General features: G+C 35.9%; 2 protein-coding genes across 4 annotated transcripts; one reads left to right on the top strand and one right to left on the bottom strand.

Moving 5' to 3' along the window:
• The first annotated feature begins 2,591 nt into the window (after positions 1-2,591).
• On the top strand, positions 2,592-9,997 carry LOC107832763 (protein S-acyltransferase 10). Its single transcript, XM_016660637.2, has 11 exons — positions 2,592-2,933; positions 3,028-3,142; positions 3,844-3,918; positions 4,051-4,122; positions 4,283-4,420; positions 5,785-5,818; positions 6,496-6,605; positions 7,521-7,607; positions 8,686-8,769; positions 9,378-9,443; positions 9,687-9,997. The coding sequence occupies exons 1-11, from the start codon at positions 2,831-2,833 to the stop codon at positions 9,862-9,864; spliced, it is 1,062 nt and encodes a 353-aa protein (XP_016516123.2). The 5' UTR covers positions 2,592-2,830; the 3' UTR covers positions 9,865-9,997.
• A 1,568-nt stretch (positions 9,998-11,565) lies between these two features.
• LOC107760436 (ribonuclease E/G-like protein, chloroplastic) lies at positions 11,566-19,570 on the bottom strand. Of its 3 annotated transcripts, none has more exons than XM_075250007.1 (13): positions 19,394-19,563; positions 18,481-18,580; positions 18,151-18,397; positions 16,702-18,035; positions 16,300-16,617; positions 16,125-16,166; positions 15,029-15,153; positions 14,737-14,884; positions 13,506-13,578; positions 12,821-12,933; positions 12,554-12,673; positions 12,138-12,293; positions 11,566-12,045 (listed from the first exon to the last, which is right to left on the bottom strand). In XM_075250007.1, the coding sequence occupies exons 3-13, from the start codon at positions 18,347-18,349 to the stop codon at positions 11,866-11,868; spliced, it is 2,808 nt and encodes a 935-aa protein (XP_075106108.1). In that variant the 5' UTR covers positions 18,350-18,397; positions 18,481-18,580; positions 19,394-19,563; the 3' UTR covers positions 11,566-11,865. The 3 variants fall into 3 exon arrangements, with proteins under 3 accessions (XP_075106108.1, XP_075106107.1, XP_075106106.1); XM_075250006.1 differs by having other exon boundaries at positions 18,481-18,586; positions 19,394-19,532; XM_075250005.1 differs by lacking the exon at positions 18,481-18,580 and having other exon boundaries at positions 19,394-19,570.
• Between the last annotated feature and the right edge of the window lie 5,789 nt (positions 19,571-25,359).

The raw sequence follows: 25,359 nt of genomic DNA on the forward strand, positions 1-25,359 counted from the left end.
TCATCGCAAAAGCAAACAATTGTTCGCAATTGCGAACCAAGCAAATTCCTGATGCCTTCGCAAATGCGACTATCCCTTCGCATTTGCGACAACTGCCCCCCTTATGTCACATTCGCAAATGCTCCCCTGGTGTTCGCAATTGTGACACCAGAGTACCAGACACCAGATTTCTGCAATTTCAATCCAAATCACTCTAGAACATGTCCGAAACTTATCTGAGCCCTCGGGGCTCCAAACCAAACATCCATATAAGTCTAAAAACATCCTATGAACTTGCTTGCGCGATCAAAACACAAAATAACATCTAAAACTACGAATCGAATACTAAAACGCATGAATTTCAAAGTAAAGTTCAAAATTTTAAAACGCATGAATTTCAAAGTAAAGTTCAATAATTTCTTAAGTTACAATTAAATGTTTGAATCCTATCAAATCAACTCCAAACGATACCAAATTTTGCAGATAAGTTAAAAATATCATAACAGACCTATTTCAACTCCCAAAATCAAATTTCGATCTCGATAGCTAAAAGTCAACCTACGGTCAAACTTTTCAACTTCAAATTGTCAAGTTTCGGCAAATCAACACAAATCAACCTACGAATTTTCGAAATCAATTCCGAGCATATGCCCAAGTTCGAAATTATGATATGAAGCTATCGGAGCCATCAAAACACGATTCTGGGATCGTTTTCACAAAAGTCAAAATTTAGTCAACATTTCTATTCAAACTTCTAAGTCAAGAATCAAAAAGGTCCAAATCAACCCGAAATAAAACTAACTAACCTCGCAAGTCATAAAACTATAAACATATATGTGTGAAGCAATAAAAGGGAAAACGCGGCACAATCACATAAAATAACCGATCATGTCGTTACACCTTCAAAGCAGAGTTCTTGGATCCGGAGAGGTCAAGCACAACTAGAGTTTTCTTAATTTTTTTAGCAGCATCGCTTCTTCCTTCAAGTGCGTTCGTAGAGGATCTTTCTCTTTTTAAGGATAAAGGTCTGAAAATAGGGGTTGATGTGGACGACACTTGGAGTGTTTGTTATCCTAAAGTGCTTGCTTTGTTCTTTGTAACTGGTCCAAAACTTCCAAATGTAATATCGAGGATGTTTTCCACATCAACGTAGAACCTGGAATTAGCAGCCTTGGTGGAAGTTGATCTGGAGTTGATTTTCTTTGAATCCATTTCATTATTCTTGAACTTTGGTGATTGAAAAGTCGAGATGAGAGGTAGAGATTGTCCCACCGGGCGCGCCAGAATTTGTTGACAATAAAATTGCGTCAAGAAAATTTTCAAGATCGAAAAATATTGCAACAATCGTAGTATTTTATTTCAAATAATATAAGTATTACAATCTCTATGAATCCTCTGATTCTTCTTTCCAATACTAAGTAAAAGAGCATTCGAGCTTAATTTTGAATTTTATTTAATTTTAATCCAAGTGCTTGAGGTCGGATCTTGATCTTGACATATTTTTAATCCAAGGCTTGCAACTTGTTCTTGAATCTTCGTCTTGATCTTTTAATCATTAGAACACTTGAATGCTTGTAGCTTTTAGAGAAATCTGCAGCGTTTGATCCATAAGCTCTCTCTTATTTCTTGTTATAACTTCTGGTACTCTTCTTGAGTTATGAAAACTTCTATTTATAGTTGTGGGAGGGAAGAGTTGTGATGATAATAAACTAATTCCGACCAATCAGATTGAAGTGTGACAAGACCACATTTGATTGGGCAGAACATGTCACTTGCACATGTGACGCAGTTTCATTGGCCTTTTAATTTGACTTGGCGTGCCTTGTCATTTTGACATGTGGCATGATCATATTGGCTCTTCCATTTCACTTGACGTGCCACGTCATTTGACACGTCGCATCAAACTGGGCCTCTAGGAATATGACATATTGGGCCTAATGAAATGGGCTCATCATTTGCAGCCCAACTTAATGGGTCAACCCAGCTAATATTTATTGGACTTAAGTAATTAATCCAATTATATTAGTTCATAATATTTATTTGACCAAAATATATTTAATTGAGATCAAATCCAAATTTCTGATGGATTTAAATTCAATAAAAATTTCATTGCTTACAATTCTTAAACTTAAACTTGTGCTCACTTAAATTAAGATACTTGAAAATGTAACTTCCCTAAGGATGCGACTCCTCCCCATTTCTCTTCTGTCCATTTTTCCCAAGTTCTAGCTTAGATTAAGGACACATGGCATATGTTAAAATTAATGACTAAAGCAAGGCCCTAACTAAAGTTTATATTAGGGGTATATATGGACCAGGTTGGTTCAATTTTGTCGATTTTTTTGGATTTTCGATTTTTTTTGTTACATTGATAATATTTCAATCTTACTTTGTTAAAGTTGTAAATAAAATTTTGATAAATGAATATATATTTAATAAAATTGAAAAAATCTAATAAATATATAATTTATTAAAATATTCTTATGAAAAAATATTTTTAGTAACACATAATAGTTATTTTCTTATCAGTGGAGCAATAACCTAACAATAATGGTTCGTTGAGTAGGCCAAGTGTTGCATTTAAGAAATAAAGGGTTAATTCGTCATTTCAGTAGGCATTGCTCCAAACGTCAGACAAGTTCTGGACCGAAGCCAAGCTCTTTCTCTCTCTATATCTCTCTAGACTAGATTTGTTGTTTTTCAACTCTCCGGTAAGTCCTGACTAAACTGAAAACACTAAGCAGCAGCTTATAATTCAGGCCGCCGCATAATTGTATAACAGAGAACTGTAAGGAATGTGTATTAAAGAAAAAAGTGTTATCAAGTGAATGATTATTTTGAAAAAGGATAAATGGGAGCATTATGCGGCGGCGGCGGCGGCGGCCTCTCACGCGACACATTGGATCGTTTCTCCGACCGTTGTCTCCGCTTCTTCCCATGCCTTTCCGATCCCGGTAACTATTCTTTTCGTTTTTACTGTTTCAATTCATTTATTTACATTTAGGAGTTTTTAAACCTGAATTATTATTTTTGGTTGTTTAATTGTAGCTCGGAGATCAACGTTTTGCTTGAGAATAGCGTTGGTGATGCTGCACTTGATCTACGTGGGGGTTCTATTTATCTTTGACAAAGATTTGATTCACAAAACTAAACAGCAGCCATGGTAATTGCTCTCTCTTTGCTTCTTGAGGACAAAGTATGAGTCTTTTTTCAGAATTAGCTGCTAACTTATGAAGGTTATGGATATGAGAGTAAGTACCAATAATACAGTGCAAAAAGGATTTTTTTTTAGAACTAGCCGCTAACTTATGAAGGAATTGATTGATTGAGAGCAAATACCAATAATACAGTGCAAAAAACGAGTCTTTCTTTTTCGGAATTAGCAGCTAACTTATGAAGGCAGTGATTGATGTGAGAGCAACTACCAATATTACAATGCAAAAAGTTGGTTTTTGTTCACCTAATAATTTGCTCTCACGCTGCTTCATTGTTTGATTCACCTAATTCTTTAGCAGCTAACTTGTGAAGGAATTGATTGTCATGTTCTTTTCTTTTAGCAAGAACCATGATACAGTCCATTGAATATAAGAAATAGAAATCTTTTTGCTTACTACTTACTTTTTTAGTCTAATTTAAAACATTTAAAACGAATGACCCCTTTCTATATTTGGATAATCTGACCAAAAAGAAAAAACAATATATAGATATATTCCTATTTGAATAAGTTTCCGATTCAAAAGGAAAATGATGGAGTTGAATAAAATGGCCTTGTCTTTACCATTTTAATGATTTTTTTTTTAGAGATTTCACTTTTATTTAGGTGTTTTTGGTAAAACCACTGAGACCCTCTTCCTTGCTTTCAAGGTACACAATTATATATTTGCTGCTGTTTGCTGCTACACTGGCTCAATACTTCGTCACCTCAGGATCTTCTCCTGGGTAATTTCATGCACACTTCTACTTTGCGATTTACAATCCATTTATTAGTCTTTACTATCTTCACTGCTACTTCACTGAAGGGCCAGTAAAGTTTCATTTGTATGCTCAGTTAAATTTCTGTTGAATATGTAGCTATGTTCTTGATGCAATGAGAGTTGTCAATGAGGCCGATATATCGCGTAATAGGGCATCAATGACCTCAAAGTAAGAGAATTTCCTTTCTGGTTCGTTACATGGAAAGTAAATTACTGCGTTCTCCTGGCATATCTTTGAAATATCCCAGTGTAAATATGTGGAGAGCTCTGCAGGATTATCTAATTTCTACTGTTTTTTGCCTATTGTGATGTATAATGATCAAGCAAAGACAACCTGCTTCAAGCAAAAACGGCGATGTAGTTGTTACAATCGACAGCAACCAGTTAGGAAGGAATCTCCTAGGCCGTGGTATGATGGCTTGGACAAAGCTGGTGATGGATATGTATCCTAGTGGAACATCTCTTAGGTAAGGATAACTTGAATAACATCATGTTTATGCTTTTCTTGTTATCTCTAAAGCAGCTGCTAAAAAATCTCTAAAGCAGCTGAACTGTTTACTGTGTTGCAGCCTCTACCGTAGCGCTATTTGGTTCATCTTACATTGTGGTTCGATTTAACTAACATTGTTTTTTAACCAAGGATATCAAGGTTCTATTCAATCATTTGAAATTCGCTTTTTCGGGTTAAATTTCATGACACTTGTTGGACTGGGAGGATATAGGGGGCAACTTATGGTGATGGTAAAGTTGTTATAACACATTATCCATTTCATAATGTGATGCTTATATAATTAAGAAAACTGTTAATGGTTTTAGATATAGAAGGTGTCTCAGCATCATAAGTTACCCCAGTTGGCTTACTCTATATTCCAATGAAGTGGCTAAGTGTGGTGTGCAGTAGCTTTTATATGAAGGAGAAGCTGCAACTACCCTGTATAATTTCGTAAGAATGTTGTGAAATGCCTAATCTTTCATTCAATAACAAAGGACAACATTTTAAAATACCATGAAAAATTCTGCTGAGATGTGTTATTATTGGTCATTTAAAGGCATAACTAATAGACATGTAATACAAGTGCCTGCTGTGTTAAGTTTGGCATTTCCCTCCCAAAATACTAGCATAAACTGGATGATGTGAAACTAGATGACCTTTATTAGGAAGCCCGTGTAAATATCTGTCCTTATCAAAAAAAATATCTGTCATCAGTTCCTGCACATAAGTTTATGTCAAATAACCCATCCTTGCTTGTTTATCACTTCTGGAAGTAGTTAGAGATGCAATGTAGATAATGAGTGCTTAGCTTGTGGAAGTCTGGAAGATGATAGCAGAAACTTCTCTTCTGTAAATTTGTCTTTTGTTGTCCTTGAAAACAAGTTTAGATCTTCTTGGGGTTTATGACAAACTTGAATTCTAATAGTGATTAATTCAGTTTTAGGGAAATATTTTACCTTGTGACTTTAGCCCTAGTCTTTGGTCTAGTGGTAAGAGTGCAACGCGTGATGTGTGGGTTAAGTGCATGACATGGATTTGAACCCTGCAATAGGCACAAGCCTGGTAGTTAAGTGAAGAAGAGTAGAGGGGCAGACTCATTATTCACTGAGTTTTGAGTCTTGCACCATTGGTCCTTGGGGATTTCTCAGTTATAAAAAGAGAAAAAAGTTACCATGTGAATTTTAAACTAGTATTTTCTTTCCTATGTTCCCTTTTGCACCACTTTTGGATAGAAGTATGAATGTATGTTGGTTGTGCACTGTGCTGTTATAGATTGCAAGATTCTATTAGCAAAAGCATCAGTTTCCCATACTAACTAATTTTTGTTCTCTTTTCCAGAAGTGTGACTTGCACTTACTGTGATGTTGTGCAGGTAGGAACTCCCCCTTTCTTTGTCTTTATTTTTATGCAAAGCAAGCTTTTTGGTACTTCTAATAATACTTAATGATAAAAGGGTATTTTTGGATTAGCCAAATTAGTGACATGATTTGGAAGCCAAATAGTGACTACCTAGGTTTGGAAGGAAATGAGGCAAACTTGTGACATTAATATGGTGCTAATATATATTTTTGTTGGAAATATTCATCTTATATTTCCAAGATATTCTATTATACTATTTACTCTCTTTGAAGCTCCTTATATTTCCCAGGTTATGATCTTTGCATCCTTGATATGTTATTTCTCTATGAGATTAACCAAACTATTTTTTGCCTTAGCTTTTGCAATATCTAATTTCCTCTGCTAACCCATTTCCTTGAGATGAGGCTGAGGGCAGATATATTTTTCAATTGTTTCAAACGGTTATGGCCTTTTGAATGATTTATAAGTCAGCTGTTGTACTTATCCTAATATTAGCAGTCCTACTTATCCAATATAGTTTATGGTTGCCTTAGTAATTTTGTGGAAGGTTACTGATTTTAGGAGACCAATTTCTGTAGTGGGACTTAGTGACTATTTGTCCTGTTAAGTGCCTAGAACTTATAATCCCATTAGTCTACGTTTGTACAGTTATGTCGACTGTTTTTGATTTTTATGCTGCTTGATTTGCAGCCTCCACGAGCTAAACATTGTCATGATTGTGACAAATGTGTTCTACAGTTTGATCATCATTGTGTTTGGCTTGGCACATGCATAGGACAGGGTAATCATTGCCGTTTTTGGTGAGCATCCATGCTACTAAGTTGATACACAACAGTGTTTATATCCTGCTCGCAGTTCAATAAACTAACTAATTTTGCAATTAAATTGAAATTGTTTGCTTGTACGGTTGTACCTGCGAAAAAGCTTTAAAAGATCATAAACTTGTACTGTTTAAATTGAAAGTACAGATTTGTTTCTGTGATGGTTCCATATGTTATTTTGCAGCAAAAATGGAAGTTTGTTTTGGAAAACATTTGGATATAACATGATGAGGACATGTCAAATTGAATATTTATGTCGATGTTGATGTCATTTCCAGAAATGATACTAATATAGTTATTTATGTCAACGTTGATATCGTTTCCAGAAAGTGTTACTAATATAGTTATCTTTCTAATTTAATGAATTTAAAGTCTCATTCAAGGTTTCTTGCTTTCATGGAGAGGCTGCAATTTTAGTTTGAATCAAAAAAAAAAAATTAGCTTGAATCGTGGGAACATATCCCTATCAGAAGAGTTCATCAGTTAAAGACACCTATAAGAGGATGTTGATTCATTTTAATTGTTGCAAGAATATGCTGAACTGGTTTTGTGGACTTGGAAGATATATGTACTTTGATGTGTCTAATTCTTTATGATATGTTCTGTGTAAGTGACATGATTATGGTTCTACTCTTAACTGTTAAGACCACAATGAGAGACACTATTTAGTTGGGGACTTGTAATATTATACTTTCTCGTAATTATATGTATTTTTCTTCATCTATAAACATACACGGAGCATGTGAGGATGCTTGATTTTCCTGAACTTTCAACTGGTAATAGCTGCTTATTTTACATGCGAGGACACATGTGCACTGCATGTTTTTTCTTTAATTTTAGAGTTTTAAGCAAATCGTCTTGGCTATAGTTTATTTACTTGCCTGAATATAACAGGTGGTACATTTGCGGAGAAACAGCCTTATCCCTTTGGACTGGCACGTTATATATTCAATTCTTCAAGTCTGACATATCAAAGCCTTGGTATGTACTTTTGGTGATGCTTTATCTTTTAAGAGCTTTTCTGCTCAGCCTCTGGTTCTTGCCGTTAAACATGTTTCTCCTCTGCTCCTTTAGTAGTATCTTCCTTCCCAGAAGTAAATAAAGATGGAGGTTCTAGGGTAGCATCAGGAGAACTGGAGAAGGATAATATGCACCATTGTCCCAATCCTTAAAAAAAAAAAAAGAACTAGGGGAACCCTGTGAACTTGTTAGTTTTGCTACCCAAATTTATAAGAAAAGCATGTCAACTCATAAAATTCATTTGCTTTACCTTCAGCTAAAAACTGTCAATTGGTGTATATTCTTCTGAATTCAAAAGCTTCAGTTGGTGAAATGTAAACATGCGCAAATTGGAATATTTTACTTGTCTGAAATATACTCTTCTGAGAAGTAAGAAGCTTGAAGATGGCACTATTTTGGTTGTATGAGGTTGCAAAAACCAATTTTCAAGACACAAAAGAACAATGGGAATCAGTTGTCAAAGAAAGGGCCTGGATTCTCATGAAAGCTTAAGCTAGTGGCGGCAAAATGGATAACAAAAACAGTTATCCACTAAAAAATGGGTTGGATAATGAACTTTTTTAAAAATGGGTCAAATATGGATAAGATCCATATTATCCACTTAAAAAATGGATAACCAATGGGTTTAACTTTTACATTTGCAAAGACTCAAATTGGGGGTTCCTAAAGTTTGGGAGACTAGGAATTCTCCCAAAAGTGATCATATTCAAGAAGCCATAGATAATATGGATAACCATATTATCCGTCGGTTAACCCGTTTTCTATCTGTATTAAATATGGGTCGGATCGGATATTTTTTCCGTTTTTGTAATTACCCGTTTTAACCCGCCCATATCCGACCCGACCCGCTCGTTTGCCGCCCCTAGCTAAAGCTGATGTGACAAGATGGTGCAGACACGTTTATTGTTTTTGCCTCTGTTCACGTGTTTGGTGAATGCACACACATTCCACCATAAAAAGACTAGCCTTGTCGTGAATCTTATCCAGTTTTCATCTGTAATTGAGTCTGAAGTCAAATGCTGTAATGGCTTCATTGCAGGTGGTTATATGCAATTATGATCTTGCTGCTAGTTACTCTGTTTTTCTGCCTCATCTTTCTTCTCCTCCTCTTACTTTTTCACAGGTAAGATTTCTCTTTACTGGAAGATGGACTCTTTGTTTAGCATTGCCTGACATATAATTGCGTATCTTTTGGAAGTTCGTTAATTTTAATGTTTAAGTTCTTAAAATTATGTGTGAGTCCCCGTTTTTTTTTTTTTAAAAAAAAAAAAAGGTTACATGGCATTCTGGAGAACCCTCTGTTTGGCCGGCAGGATTGATAATTCTAGGAAAGGATGTAATGATTTCTGATATCTCGTGTAACGAAAAGATAGAATAGGATGCCTGGTTACCTCCTTTTAGTGTTTTGAGGGAGGTAGAAACATATTAACACTAAGCTACTCAAACTCTAGAATTTGCGAGTAAAATTGTGGCTTGGTTAAGCCAGATTAGGTTGCTAGCCTGATAAGATGGGAGATATGAAGATCATCTGAAGTCTATCTGGTCATGTCCAATAGGACATAAGCTTCAGCAGCCATTTGGTAAATTAAAAATGAAATCTGCCACATTTTCAAGTCCACTTAATTGACATGTTAAGTTTGGTCAGCCAACATATTTTTGCCTATATTATTCCCCTAGATATTTGTTTTTCTCCTTTAGCCAAAGTGACTGACCTTATGTTTCTTGAATCAGCTACCTAATTTTAACAAATCAGACCACTTATGAGCTTGTGAGACGACGGCGCATCCAATATCTGAGGTTGGTTATTTACTTCAAATTTCTTGTATGATTTTATTTACTGGGTAGAGGTAGGTATATCTATGTTTTTCCTTTGGGCCAGTACTCTGAATGATACAATTGAAAACATTGGATGATGTTAGTTGCAGATATGGTCAACATCTTTGAGTGATTTAATTGATATAACAAAGCAAATGGAGGCATGTATTCTCATCGGCAATTTGTTGTCTTTAAGCCTTAGTTTAAACTTGCATTGATTTGCAGGAACATTCCCGAAAGAGTCTATCCATTTAGTAAAGGAGCATGCAGAAATTTGTATGAGTTTTGTTTTGCCCAAAGTAGCAAATATAGGATGGAACCGCTTCCAACAGCACAAGAACTTGAAGAGAAGCTGAGACCCTATACATGCTCAGATGTTTTATCCTGTCGGTGTTGTTGTTAATCACTTCTGTTGTATCCTATTATTTTAGTTTTCCCCTAGATTGTACACTTGTGAAATATTTACGATAACCATTTGTTTGTACTATCAACTTTATTACATATCTGAGATGTCAAATTCAGGCATTTCTTCGTGATTTCAGAATATTTGCCTATCTATGGGCGACATTGGATTTGCTTATTTCATGTTTACTTTCAAATGATGGATTGTTGTTGCTTCATTTTCGGTTAAAGTGTAGAGTGCAAGGTATTTTCAACCTTTGCTGGTTGACATTACGCGTCCCTACACTTCGGAAAATGTCCGCAGGCTTGTAGGCTAACTCGCGCTCAAGTGTTCAAAGTATAACGGTGAAGTTGGTACCTTTACTCGTTTTCCTAGTCTGCAGTTGAGTGTTGGAGATACTTGAGAAAAACTGAGTTTTGGAGATCTCGTACATGCTGCTAGTGACAATACCATAGGGCTATTTAGTGATTTTTACAGGGATCTGCTTGAGGTTCTTTGTGCCATCTACTAATTGAACATTGGAGAGAGTGGTTAAGATAGCGGTTTGTTTGTGCTGATAGTTTTCAGATAAGTTTATAGGCAGGAATTTTCACTTCCTGATCTAAATAGTTGTCTCTAATTAATGATATTATGTAAAGAAATAGTCTAAAAGATTAGAATTACACATCCTTCCCTGATAGACTTGGAGTTCTTCGAGGTAAAATCTTCAACTTTTTGGTTTACCAAACCAGCCACCAAAGAATTGTGTCTTTCTACCCCAATACTGTAATGTGGACATAGTTACAGGTTAAGGCTTGAGAGTGGAGGGGAATGTCTTGGAACATGAATCAAGAGGATTCGTTTTTCATTTTTCCCTCCCAAATTTAGTTATCCTATCCTCTATTTACATTCTTGTAGATAGAGGATGAAGTGAATCTCACTGTGAAAATACTCCTTGGTAAAACTTATTTAGTTCATATCTAATTGTTGATCGATCACTGACCAGTAGTTTCTCTGACCTCGGAAATCTGGATCTTAGATTCCTGTCTGAGTAAATCATGTTCAAGGCCTGTGGATCCCGGATTAGCTTAAGGGTACACCAAATAACTAGACAAATTTGTGAGGAAAACCACGCAGTTGTAACATCTTGATTTTTGCCTATGTTGTGCTGACTCTAGACTCATAAATAATGCATTTCTTGAACTAGAGTTGCAATTATTGTGATAAATGAGTGGATAAACCTAACTACTATGTTATCATTTTTAGACATTCATTCACTCATATTATCATTTTTAGACAAAATCTGCATGGCAAGGAGCGATCAGTTGGTCTTGCACATATTGTAGTTTCCGTGGTGCTTAATCAATTACAGAGTAGGAAGCAAGGTCCAAATTTCCAGCAAAATAAGCAACACCAACTTTGAGCGTTCATTTTTACTCTCTTTTCTGCAGGTCTTTCCTTGATCCTGTGAAGTCCACTTTACCCTTCTCTGTAATTAAGTTTCTTAACTGTTTGTGCCTCCCTCCAGTCGTGAAGGACACATCTTCTTCTCTTTGTTTCAATCACTTCTATGAAAAGTTTTGCCAATCAAACAAAAAATGAATTGACCCCTTGAATCACTAGTTGGTTGTGATTGGCTGGAAAAATCCAAGGAGAATGTGTATACTTAAAAGACAAATGAAGAGTCTGATTTAAGGGAAAGACTTAAAGAGAACGATATGATTTTCAGCATCATGATGACATAGGTGAAAGCACATGATTATTAGATATATGAGTCTACATGGTGGGTTGCAAAAGGCGAGGCCAGATAATAAATGGAATAGATGTATTACCATGCTATGCAAAATTGTTTTCATAAAACTAGCTATTTTTTACACCAACCTACTCAACGCCAAGGAGAAAAACTCAGAGGGAAACAGCTGAACTGAGGAGGAAAGAATTGGTTAAATAAAATTATGCTGCCATACCGGGATGTTCTTTGTGAATTGAGACCTGTACAGATGATTCTTAAAGGAAGCAAGATCACTTTCCGCTACTCTTCCACTTTTTGATGGGAAAAATGGTTAGTTTTTTCCGAGGGGGGTGAAATCCACCCTCTGTGGGTCGTAACACTGAAATAGCAGTTTCATGTCCATTCTTATACTCCTTGTCACCTGTCAAAGGTTTTAGCTCAAAGGTCCCCTTTGTAAAACCTCTAGCAACCTGGTCAATCACACCTTGCAGATATCAGCAAAGCCAAATACAGAATAAAAGTGCTATTTTGTTATGAAAATGAACAAAATGTTTGAGCATACCTTTAGAAGAAGCCAGACTTTGAGAGAACTACTCAAGATTGCTAGCCTTGTCCTCTTTCCTGAAGTCAAAAAGTTAGACATGTACTGATCAACCCTGAGAATAAATCTGGGCCAAGACTTGGGGTTTTCAGGGTCTGCCTTCTGATCCATTGTGGACTGATCAACACAAGAAACATAGAAAACAAGAATTAGTTTTTGGCAAATCCGGTTATTATGTTGAATCATGCTAATTATATGCAAAAAGAAAATTATCAAAGAAAAAGAAGGAACAATGGAGACAAGTGGTAAAAATGGATAAACTGGTTAAAGAACTACATGATTTTGGATCGAGCTTTTGCAACTTACAAGATAATAACGAGAGGAAAACCCAAGAACATAACCTTGAAAAGGTATTTCTAAGTTTTTAGTTTACTTACTAGCAGCCGGCAAATTTCACGTTCAATCTTAGAGTATGCAGTCTCTAAAGCTTCCACTCTCCCCGTCCCATGACAGCATGCACATGGTTCACTGATCATGAATGTCACACTAGGTCGAACCTGTCAAGTAGAAGATATAGTCACCCAACCATCATTAAGATAGACAATTGAGCTAGTGTAATTATGACTTTCAATAGTTCGCTTATCAAATTCAATAGTTCGCTTCTTTGATAAAATTACAAAGAACTTTAGAGCCAAATAACATACTCTTTTCCTTGTAATCTCCATAAGCCCATGTCTGGACAATTCAGACACCTTAACTGTTGATCGATCTCTCTCAACAGTCTTCTTGACCTCCTCGTAGACCAATCTCTTATTTGCTGAAGACGAAATAAAAGGAAACAAGACTTTCAAACAATTGCGTAACATATGGTCATGCATGTATACATGCTTTGTGAGCACATCAGTACCAAATAAAGCAAATAAAGAGGACAACATCTTCATAATGTGTTGTTGACTTCAAGATATCATGAAAAATGATATGGTATGAGCTTAGCATCATATACAGTTTTGGGAAAAGCAACGTAGGCTGGGGCTGATCATGCAACTTTCAGTCTGATTATGTGCCAGTTTTAGCTGGTGAACTATAGGTGTCATGTAATACAAGTAATGTCGTACAGTTACCAAGCATTCAACAAAGATATCTTCAATTTCGGATTTTACATAGAAGACAATATTATAACTTTTCACGTCTCCCTCTTTTCTTTCTTTTTTCAGTTGCAATTACGATAATATTGCACCCGAGGAAAATAAGTCTAGCCTAACAGAACCACAAAAATTTTGTGCATCAATACCACTTAAAGAACACACCCACACACACACACACACACACAGAGAGAGAGAGAGAGAGAGAGAGAGAGAGAGAGAGAGAGAGAGGGAGCTGTTTACTTACAATCATCCAACATATCTATGAAATCCACCACAATAATGCCACCAATATCTCTCAGCCTTATTTCCCTAGCAATCTGAGAATAATTTCAGTATATCCTTAATAACCACATTTATCATATGATGAATTAAACATTGGAATCTGTCTAAAGAATAAACATAACAAATAGAAAGAAAACCATAATAACCTTATGTTGCAATACATTTCAGTAACTAGCTTGGAGCCTCGAATAAAAGGTTCATATCTAACCAGAGACACCTTAAAGAAGCTACAAATACAGTAAGCAAACAAACATGAAGCAATATCTCTAACAAAGATGTATCAGTTCCAAAGTGAATAATATTGACTCTCCAGAGAAAGAGACATCAACAAAATTTCTTGAATTAGAATGATGAATACTAGCTTATGGTCAAAGCAAAAACGAGCATATAACATCTCATTTGTATTGGTTTATGGGTTTCTTCCTTTTCCTTTCCCTTTCTTTTCACAAGTTTCTTAAAGTTTGAATCAAATTAATGTGACTTACATAGCACCAGTAGAAAAGCAACCAGAGGTTGCCCTGAAGGCTTTGGCCAAGCAGTAAGAGTGCAGAGTGTGATGTGTGGGTTAGGCGCACGTCACGAGTTAGAATATTGTCGTAGACAAAAGCCTGGTATTCAATAGGAGAAGTTTAGAGGGCAGACCCATTATCCACCGGTTTCAAACCGTGCGACACCAGTCCTCGGGGATTTCTCCGTTATCCAAAAAAATGAAAACCAGATGTTTAGCAATAAAAGTGACTTGCTATGTCCTTCAATATTCCCAAACCAATAGAAGAATCAAAACGATACTGCAAATGTTCTCTCTGTAGTTTCCGTTATTAAACAAAGTTAGTTTTCCATAATAGATCATTTACGGAATTTTCTTCTGTTCTGGAAGCTAATAAGTTACTAATAAGCGACAAATGACTACTTGAATCAGGCGCCTTATGTGCCATAGGAAAAAAGAGAAGCAATATAGCATGCCCGAATTTATAGAAAAGGATCTTCTAAGCATATAGCTCTAACAGAAAGATCGAAGCATCTTTCCATCAAACACTAAGCATCTCCTAATTTACAGAAAAAGGGTCTTCTAAGCATCGCCCGATTTATTTTCCAACTACCCAAATGCACCTGGTAACCAACTTTCTCAGGTGCAGAAAATCAATGCTCTAGGAATATAATACGTAATCATAACAAGATACAGGTCTACATACTTGTCTGGCAGCTGCAAGGTTAACATTTAGAATAGCTATCTCTTGTGAAGTCCCTTGACCAAGCACACAATGCCCACCATTTACATCGATGGAGACTAAAGCCTCTGTCTGTTCAATCACTAGATAACCTCCGTTATCAAGGGGAACCCTGCAGATTTTACAAATTAAAGGGTTAAAGAAAAACATCATTTTAACAGGAAAATATGTTGATTCACCAAAAAAGTTAAAATAACCTCATAAAAGAATGTAAAGCTAAAAGAAAGTACTAGGAAAAAAACTAAGTAATTTCCACCTTTTGCTGAGAATGTTGTCTATTTCTTCCTCAATCTTATATTCATCAAACAGCGGAGTTCTTTTGCCATACAACTCAACTCTTTCACACAGATTAGGTGCAATTTCTTGAAGATAGTTTGTAACCTGAACAGAGCCCAGTTATACATATATATTAGAGCACAATAAAATTCAACAGATCCCTAACAATTGCTAGCCCACAAGCTTCAATAAAAGGCATTAATCCAAATTTCTCAAGTATGAGAACATGATCTGAAGTTGTCTAAACCCCACCATAATGAAAAAGAGGAGTAAGGAAAACCAACTGATTTGAAGTCTATCTATCATGTATATTGTCCTCACTATGTTTATATGTCAGCATGACATTTCTTTCGGATATTAAATTGAATGCTATATCTGACTACAGTTTGCTTTTTCTTCTAATGTCACCTTCAAAGTTAGAGAATGCCTTGATTTAACCAGAGAGCTAATACTGAAACAAGCTAAATGGTGCATGCCAAAATGGTCTAAAGACCAGCTACATTGTTGGAATAGAAGAGGACCATAAAAAGGCGACAAAAAGTTGTCGAACACTATAACAGCGACTGTACTGTGGACTGTATGGAAGGAAATAAATACTTTGAAAGGTAAAAAGGAAAATACTTGCAACTTAAAGCACAGATCACGTTTTAGCGTAAAAATGAAAGTTAATTTCCGCAGTTCTTTTCACAAGTAGCTAATATACTGAGATGCATACTGCAGATTGTTGTACTACTCATCCATTGCAAACTCTGGGTGGTATTCTTTTATAAAATATTCATTACATTTTCAAAAAAAAAAACTAAGAAAAAATACTGAAACAAGCTAGTTTTACTTCTTAAATAGTTTATTCACTGAGGTCGTACTAATCCAAAATAATCTCATTCACCACCAGTATTTGCAATCCTCATTGCCAAAAACCACTCAGCATTGGAAATGAAAATTATCAAAACCGCTTCCATGCTTACATATAACAAACTATCTCAAAGGAACATAAAATACCAAGCAAGACATGCAATTGCGTTTATTGGTCAAAAACCTTTTCACTTCCACTGCCTGATAAATGGCTAAGTCCATACCTCATGATATGTCCTTGGAGAATCAACCACCAAACTCTTCACCTGAACATCAAGGCCAGCATAAGAAAGCATAACATGTATTCGTGCTAATTTAAGGAAGGCCAGCCCTAACCAGAAGTTCCATCAAAAAATAAACTGAACAATCCATGAAGGGAAGAACCAAGATTGAGCAGACCTGATCGCTAAAATAATCCTGAACAACAGAGAGTGTTTGACCCATTGCCTGGTGAAGCATAACGGGAACTGCTCCATCAACACCTTCATCTGCGGCAAGAGCTGCTGACTTTGCATGCTCAATTATACTTTTCCAAGTTGAAAGCAAGCCTTCCAAGTCCTTCTGCAATTCAGTTAATGAATGACCGGCTGCAACTGTCCTTACCGTAAGACCAAACCCTTGAGGCTGCAAAGTTTTTGCAATGACTCTTAAACGTGTGCGCTCAACACCAGCGATCTTCTTTGAAATACCTATTGTGTTGCCGCGAGGAGCTAAAACCTGGGAAGAGGAGAACCAATTAGATTGGGGCTTCTAAAAATGGACTTTCAGCTGTGAGAGACAGAATCATGAAACATGTAATACCCAGAATCTGCTCCTTAATTTTGGATAAGCAGTCAGTGTCGGGCCCTTCGTGCCCAATCCTTCTTTAACAACTTGAGCAATTATTTTAGTGCCTTTCCGGACTTTGACCCACTTGCTTTCATCTCTTTGTGAAACTTTATTACCATTCACAGTATGCTCAATAGTTGGATTCTGCGATTGGTACCCAATTCCACTGGATTCTTCCAGATATTTCTCTGAATGAGATTCAAGCCCATGCTCAGTTACAGTACCATTACAATTTTCTACAAGGACTTCTGAAAAATTACAAGTGTCACCCCTTTCATGCTCCCCAAACTCATTGTCCATGTATTCCATGGAATCGTCCTCTATATCAGCATCTTCAATCTCATCTCTGTCCACTTCTTCTAAAGTGGGTTCATTTCCAGGAAAACCTTGATTCTCTTCAAGCATGTCCACCACAGTACCATTAATTATTTTTCCCCTTGAATCATGACAAAATGGGGGGAAAATAAATGGTTCTCTGTTGGGCTTTATATCCATAAAGGAGGGTCTTGAAGTGCCAATATTTACAAATGCACCACCCATGTGTGGAACTAACTTTGTAACTACTCCTAGATATACACTATCGCACTGCACATTATTTTTCACCGGTTCCAGCAACAGTTCAACCAGTTTCTCATTTTCCAAAACAGCAATTCTTTGCACAGTACATACCGAAGAATTAATCAGAATAATTGTTGTAACTGAGTCTTCCTTGGAAATTGCATCATTTTGATCAACAGGCAACAACTTCTCAGGTATTTGTTCATGTTGATTGCTAGATGAAGGTTGAGCTAATTGTTCAAGTTGATTGCTAAATGAAGGTTGAGCTTCATCCTCTTTATCTGACTGTTCAACTTTACGGTCGTCAGGAGCCGTCTCAGCATCAAAACTAGGAGAAGAGGTACATGCTTGAAGTAACCAGGGCTCCTCCACATAGGCATATGTTTCATACGAGGTTCCTGATGAAGCATAATTAGCATTTACCTCATACTTGGACCAGAAATTCTCACTAAGTGTAGACTGATTTAAGCATCTTGATTCTAAATTTTCACAGTCAAGACCCTTAACTATCTTGTCATCACAAATGAAATCAACAGGAGCATCTGACTCTGCCAAATGATGAAGAAGCGAGGAAGATTCGCATAGCCATGGCTCCTCAACGGTCTGATCTTCGGTTGAAAAACTTTTGCCACAATCTGAAGCTGTATCAATTTCATCTTTGAAAAAACTATCCTCGTCTATAAAATCAATCAAGACCTGCTTTAGGATGGAAGAATTGCTGTTCAAGCATTTCGCAGTACCATTCCCATCTGCCAAATCACTCGAAGCATTTAATATCTAAACAAAATAATTGCATAAATCAGAAAGATTACACACGAGTATAACTCATCCACAAAAGAAATCATAGTATAGCATAAGTAATACCACTAGCACGAGCTGGAATGAACAGACGGATAGGAATAGATCTCTCCACTATCCAGGATCCACATATGCTTCCCAAAGGCCTCCTTGTACGAGATTTAATCCACAAGTCACTTGAAAAAGCTTTTCCTTTTTGTTTAGAAGGTACCAACACAGACACATCGTGTGTAGCTTTGCATAAAGCAGCAGACGAAGTAAACATATCTCCCTTTATAGAACAGTTGCATCTCAGATTTCCTGAATGCAGTATCTGCTAAGACCCACAAGAGCTTAGTCACACTAGATGATGAGCAAAACTCAGTATCTGGTACATTCTCAAAGCATTCAGAGTACCAGAATGGCGAAGGCAATATCTGTGAGATAAGGGTAACTACCCTTATATAGAGAGTGATCTAGCTTTCCTCGTAAGGTGTTTATTTTTTTTACCTGCCAACTTCAACTTGTGGAAGATAAAGTACTTTAATATTTCAGAAAAACATATTTACTCGTCAAGAAAAGACTCGTTAGAGAAAATATTCTCAAGAGGAGGTGCAACAGCGTGAAGAAAGTATTTTTAGAGTTAAATGAGGGAACTTTTTGCCAGATTAATCAGGTCAATTAGGTATAAGAATATCAAGACATAACAAGGAATTTATGAAAAAGGGCTCTTGCTAATTGGCGAGGCAGAACTCTATACTTTTTAATATGAAAAAAAAAACTGAAACAAGTGAAGTAATTATTGTCCTCTGTGAGTGTTTGACTGTAAAATTTCGTTTATGGGGTAAAATTGCTCTCGTTACTTGTTATCTAATCAATCATATGCATTCTTCTCGTTTGAACTATGTCAAGAAACGTAAGTGCGCCATGAATGGACTAATGGCTATGCTTTCATGAGTTTGCTGTCAGGAACTAATCTTTAAATGACAGAAGTGGAGCGAATTCTTCTAAATAAACGAAATGCAAAAGCTTCAATTAAAGTGTCCGATCACAATTGTACTCCTACGGTCACTCCCCCTTCCGCCACACCACCCGGCGGCCAGCCCACATAAAAACGTAGGAACCCCAGAAAACAAAATGATAAAGAAGGAAGTGAAAGATAGCATAAGCATTCATTCAGTAGCATAAACACAGACAAATTGAGGTACAAGCAGCTATTTTAATCGTCCCAAACACTTTTTAAAGTATTGAAAGCTGATAGAGGAAAAGTGGTTAAGAAATGAATATAGGAAACAGCAAATAGATAGAGAGAAGATAAAAGAAAAATAACCTGGATAAAAGCTAAGCTACTGTTCAGCAATAAAGGAGGAGAGAAACATATGTAAAGTCCCCTGTGCTGTTTATCTAGTACTTCCGACAGCATAGGAGAACGGCTAACTCTGCTTCTTCAAAGATAAGGAGCGACTAGCGGGTCCTTCCCATTTCCCTTGGGGTATTTTCATTTTCTTTTCCATTTTTTCCTTTTCTACTTAAATAAAGAAAAGAAAATACAGTAAAAGGGTAAATTGCAAAGAAGAACACCCTAGTCTATTGAGATTGTAATTACCTTATCTCTGTTATGAACAGTACATATCATATGCTCACTGTTTGCAGATTACTTGTGCGCTTGGGCATCTTAAATAGTTTAAGTACATTGCAGTGATTAAATAACTATTTCCTTCCGTGCTCAACTCTCAGAGGACCTCAAAGTCATCAAACTAGCTATGCACTAATGTCATGGACTCCCTGGATCAAAACATATCTTTAAGGCATTTTGAAGAACTGTGAGAAATGAATTGACAAGCAATAATTTTTTAATTACTTTATATTTATTGGAACATATAAATAATGTTAGTCACGTTCAATTCTATTAACACATATATATCAATAATATAAAGTGAAATGAAACAAGTATGTAATTTCTACTTTATGGCAAGAATAAAATGAAATAGTAGTTTGTTAACATGATATAGCTCTATTTTCATTTCTTTTACCTTAATCGTTTTGTTTTCATTAATTGTTTAATATTATAATTATTTCTCTAACTTATTCATTTTTTATGATAGTTTTCACTATGTAAATTTATCAAAACTTGAATTTGTGGCACTTGACATCACCGGAAGGAACTATTTATCATGGGTTCTTGATGCTGAAATTCACCTTGACGCTAAAGATCTTGGAAATACTATTATATAAGGAAATGAAGCATCAAATCAGGATAAAGCGAAAGCCATGATTTTCCTTCGTCATCATCTACATGAAGGGTTAACAACTGAATATTTAACCGTAAAAGATCCACTTGAATTATGGATTAATTTGAAGGATCGATATGACCACCTAAAACTTACGGTATTACCGAAAGCTCGGTATGAGTGAATACATTTAAGGTTGCAAGACTTTAAAACCGTAAGTGAGTATAATTCTGCTATCTTTAAAGTAAGTTCTCTATTAAAATTATGTGGAGACACTATCACAGATGAGGACTTATTGGAAAAAACATTTTCTACTTTTCATGCTTCAAATGTGGTGCTACAACAACAATACAGTGAAAAGGGTTTTAAGAAATATTCTGAGTTAATCACATGCCTACTTGTGGCTGAGCAGAATAATACTCTATTAATGAAAAATCATGAAGCTTGTCCCACCGGGTCAGCTCCATTTCCTGAAGTGAATGTTGTAGCAACATATGATAAGTTTGAAAGAAAACAAAATAATTATCGTGGTCGTGGACATGGTCGTAAACGTGGACGTGGCAGGGGGCGAAACAATTATCGTCATTATGGTGGAAATAAATTGGAGAACAATAAGGGTTCTCAAATTAATCATTCAAAAGGTAAAGCTAGTATGTGTCACCGATGTGGTATGAGAGGTCATTGGGCACGCATTTGTCGTACGCCAGAACATTTTGTCAAACTTTATCAAGCCTTCCTCAAGAAAAAGGAAAATAATGTGGAAGCATACTTGACCTTTCAAAATAATGATGATGAAGCAGGTCCCTCAAATAAATATGATTCTAAGGCACATCTTGCATATAAAGATGATGATTTTGAAGGCCTAACAAATATTACTCATTTAGAAGTTGGAGACTTCTTTGAGGATATTGACTAAAGAACTAATCATCTTACTGGGGAATGAAGCTATAAAAGTTGTTATTTTTATGTTTGCAACCAGTTTATTTTTCTTGAGTGTATTTTCCTAATGCATCATGTGTTGCTAGTTTCTACATTCCTAATGTATTTCTTGATGTCTTTTTTCTGCTTGTCTTTCATATTTCTTATGATGTATTATTTGTTTCTTTTTATGAAGAATATGAAAATTCCCCGGTCTTCAGTTGGACTCAAGATTAATAAATATAATATATGTCTTCTGGATAGTGCTACAACACACACTATTTTAAAAGATAAGAGATATTTCTCTTATTTGGTAATGAAAGAAGCGAATGTTAATACAATATCCGGTAGTACAAGATTAATTGAAGGTTCTGGAAGAGCTAATTTATTACTACCAGGAGGAACAAATTTGGCTATTGATGAAGCACTATATTGTAGTAAATCTCAAAGAAACTTATTAAGTTTCAAAGATATTCGCCAAAATGGCTATCATATTGAGACTACAAATGATGAAAAGATTGAATATCTTTATATTACTACAATAATGTCCGGTAAGAAATATGTGCTTGAAATGTTACCTGCTCTTTCCTCCGGCTTATACTACACAAGTATTAGCAGGATTGAAACACATGCCATAGTAAACGAGAAGTTTACTAATCAAGATAATTTTATTATTTGGCATGACCGGTTGGGCCATCCTGGTTCTAATATGATGCGTAAAATAATTGAGAATTCACATGGACATGCAATGAAGAATCAGAGGATTCTTCAATTTAAGGAATTCTCTTGTGCTGCATGTTCTCAAGGAAAATTAATTATTAGACCATCAACTATTAAAGTTAGGGTGGAATCCCCTGCATTTCTGGAACGTATACATGGTGATATATGTGGGCCCATTCACCCTCTATGTGGACCATTCAAATATTATATGATTTTGGTAGATGCATCTACAAGATGGTCACATGTGTGCTTATTATCAACTCGCAATATGACATTTGCGAGATTGTTGGCTCAAATAATAAAGCTAAGAGCACAATTTCCAGATTATGCAATTAAGACAATTCGTCTTGATAATGCTGGTGAGTTTACATCCCAAGCCTTTAATGATTATTGTATTTCAACTAGGATAACAATTGAGCATCCGGTTGCTCATGTTCATACACAAAATGGTCTAGCAGAATCATTGATCAAACGCCTCCAATTAATTGCTAGACCAATGGTTATGAGAACAAAACTTCTCATTTCAGTATGGGGTCATGCTATTTTGCACGCAGCAGCACTTGTGCGGATAAGGCCCACAAGTTATCATAAAGTCTCCCCATTGCAATTGGCTTTTGGTCAGGAGCCAAATATTTCCCATCTTAGGATCTTTGGTTGTGCGATATGTGTTCCAATTGCTCCACCACAACGCACGAAGATGGGTCCTCAAAGAAGGTTGGGGATATATGTTGGATATGAATCTCCTTCTATTATAAAATATCTAGAGCCGATGACTGGAGATTTATTTACGGCAAGATTTTCTGATTGTCATTTTGATGAATCAGTATATCCAACATTAGGGGGAGAAAATAAGCAGCTGAAAAAGAAGAGAGATTGGAATGCATTATCACTGTCTCATTTAGATCCTCGAACAAATCAATGTGAACAAGGGGTTCAAAAGATTATTCATTTACAAAATATTGCAAATCAATTGCCAGATGCATTCACTGACCTACCAAGGGTGACTAAGTCACATATTCCACCTGCTAATGCTCCAATTCGAGTTGATATCCCGGCAGGACAATTAATTAAAGCAAATGAGTCTAAGCCATGCTTGAAACGTGGTAGACCAATCGGTTCTAAAGATAAAAATCCTCAAAGAAGAAAAGGAGCAAGTGATCAAAGTGAACATAACACAGAGGTAGTGGATCAAGAAGAGCCCCAAGACGTAAAAAATGATAAGACCTTAGGAGAGGTCCAGGAATCTGAAAATAATGAAAATGAAGAGATATCAATAAGTTATGTCTCAACCGGAAAAAGATGGAACCCAAATAATATTGTTATCGATAACATTTTTGCTTATAATGTTGCTGTTGAAATAATGCAACAAGATGAGGATCTTGAACCAAAATCTGTCAATAAATGTAGACAGAGAAATGATTGGCCAAAATGGAAAGACGCTATCCAGGCAGAGTTAACTTCACTTGGAAAACGTGAAGCCTTCGGACCCATAGTTCGAACACCTGAAGGCATAAAGCCAGTAGGGTATAAATGGGTTTTTGTGCGAAAACGAAATGATAAAAATGAAGTCGTTAGATATAAAACGCGACATGTGGTACAAGGGTTTTCCCAAAGGCCTGGAATTGATTATATGGAGACATATTCTCCTGTAGTGGATGCTATCACCTTCAGGTATCTCATAAATATGGCAGTGCAAGAAAAATTTGATATGCATCTAATGGATGTTGTTACAGCCTATTTTTATGGATCATTAGACAACGAAATTTTTGTGAAAGTACTTGAGGGATTTAAAGTTCTAGAAGCATATAAAAGTTTTCGAGAAACTTGTTCAATAAAGCTTCAGAAATCTTTATACGGATTGAAACAATCAGGTCGTATGTGGTACAATCGCCTGAGTGAATACCTGTTAAAAGAAGGGTACAAGAATGATCCAATTTGTCGTTGTGTCTTTATAAAAGGGTCTGGATCTGAATTTGTTATAATCGACGTGTATGTTGATGATTTAAATATCATTGGAACTCCTGTGGAGCTTCCAAAAATAGTAGACTGTTTGAAGAAAGAATTTGAAATGAAAGATCTTGGAAAGACAAAATTTTGTCTTGGTCTACAAATTGAGTATATAAAAGATGGAATATTTGTCCATCAATCAACATACACCGAAAAGATTTTAAAGCGATTTTATATGGATAAAGCACATCCATTAAGTACCCCGATGGTTGTGAGATCACTTGATATAAAGAAAGATCCATTCCGACCTCATGAAAATGATGAAGAGCTTCTTGGTGCCGAAGTACCATATCTTAGTGCAATTAGGGCATTAATGTATCTTACCAATAATTCCCGACCAGATATAGCTTTCTCAGTAAGCTTATTGGCAAGATTTAGTACTTCGCCAATAAAAAGACACTGGAATGGTATTAAACATATATTCAGATACCTCCAAGGGACCATTGATATGAGTTTATTTTATTCAAATGAATCCAAGCCATCATTGATTGGTTATGCAGATGCAGGATATTTGTCTGATCCACACAAAGGTCGATCTTAGACAGGCTATTTATTTACAAGTGGAGGTACATCCATATCATGGTGTTCGACAAAACAAACTATGGTTGCTACTTCTTCAAATCATGCAGAGATAATAGTCATTCACGAAGCAAGTCGAGAATGCATTTGGTTAAGATCTATAACTCAACACATTCAGCAAACATGTGGTCTTTCTTCGAAAGAGGATATTCCAACAATATTGTATGAAGACAATGCTGCATGCATAGCTCAATTGAAAGGAGGATATATCAAAGGAGATAGAACAAAACACATTTCACCGAAATTCTTTTTCACTCATGATCTTCAGAAGAATGGTGAAATAGATGTACAACAAGTTCGTTCAAGTGATAATTTGGCTGATCTGTTCACTAAGACGTTACCAACCTCAATATTTGAAAAGCTGATATATAAGATTGAAATGCGTCGTCTTCGAGACATTAAGTGATTTTTCATCAGGGGGAGTAACTAAATGCTACACTCTTTTCCTTAACCAAGGTTTTGTCCCACTGGATTTTCCTGGTAAGGTTTTTAATGAGACAACAAGCAATGCATATTATAAATAACTATGTACATCCCAATAATTTTTTTGTAAGTTTTTAATGAGGCACATTATCTTACATGGACGTCTAAGGGGGAGTGTTATGAATAGTTTGTACATTGGATACTTTGGTTCGACATATTTGTGCTAATTTTCTTATCCATAATTATATTGTCATTTGTCCCTTTGAAGGAAAATATCCAAAAAAAGAATCAAACTGCTAGGTATATACAATAGGAAAATTTGTTCATATTCTAATGAAGATCATCTTCACAATCCGTCACTGTTGTTTGTTCTCTTTGTTTTGAAAGGTAATGCTTCCTAACAATTACAAATGTCACG

This window comes from Nicotiana tabacum, chromosome 3 (genome assembly GCF_000715075.1).
Source record: "Nicotiana tabacum cultivar K326 chromosome 3, ASM71507v2, whole genome shotgun sequence".
NCBI lineage: Eukaryota > Viridiplantae > Streptophyta > Magnoliopsida > Solanales > Solanaceae > Nicotiana > Nicotiana tabacum.

Excerpts from the sequence above, each read along its gene's own strand:
- LOC107832763 (XM_016660637.2), top strand. The coding sequence starts at position 2,831 with ATGGGAGCATTATGCGGCGGCGGCGGCGGCGGCCTCTCACGCGACACA. Across the intron at positions 4,123-4,282 it reads AGGGCATCAATGACCTCAAA|ACAACCTGCTTCAAGCAAAA; the intron begins GTAAGAGAATTT and ends GATCAAGCAAAG. Across the intron at positions 5,819-6,495 it reads CTTACTGTGATGTTGTGCAG|CCTCCACGAGCTAAACATTG; the intron begins GTAGGAACTCCC and ends CTTGATTTGCAG.
- LOC107760436 (XM_075250005.1), bottom strand. The coding sequence starts at position 19,486 with ATGCTGTCGGAAGTACTAGATAAACAGCACAGGGGACTTTACATATGT. Across the intron at positions 18,036-18,150 it reads CATTCCAGCTCGTGCTAGTG|ATGGGAATGGTACTGCGAAA; the intron begins GTATTACTTATG and ends GTGATTTGGCAG. Across the intron at positions 12,674-12,820 it reads TGGAGATTACAAGGAAAAGA|GTTCGACCTAGTGTGACATT; the intron begins GTATGTTATTTG and ends TCTACTTGACAG.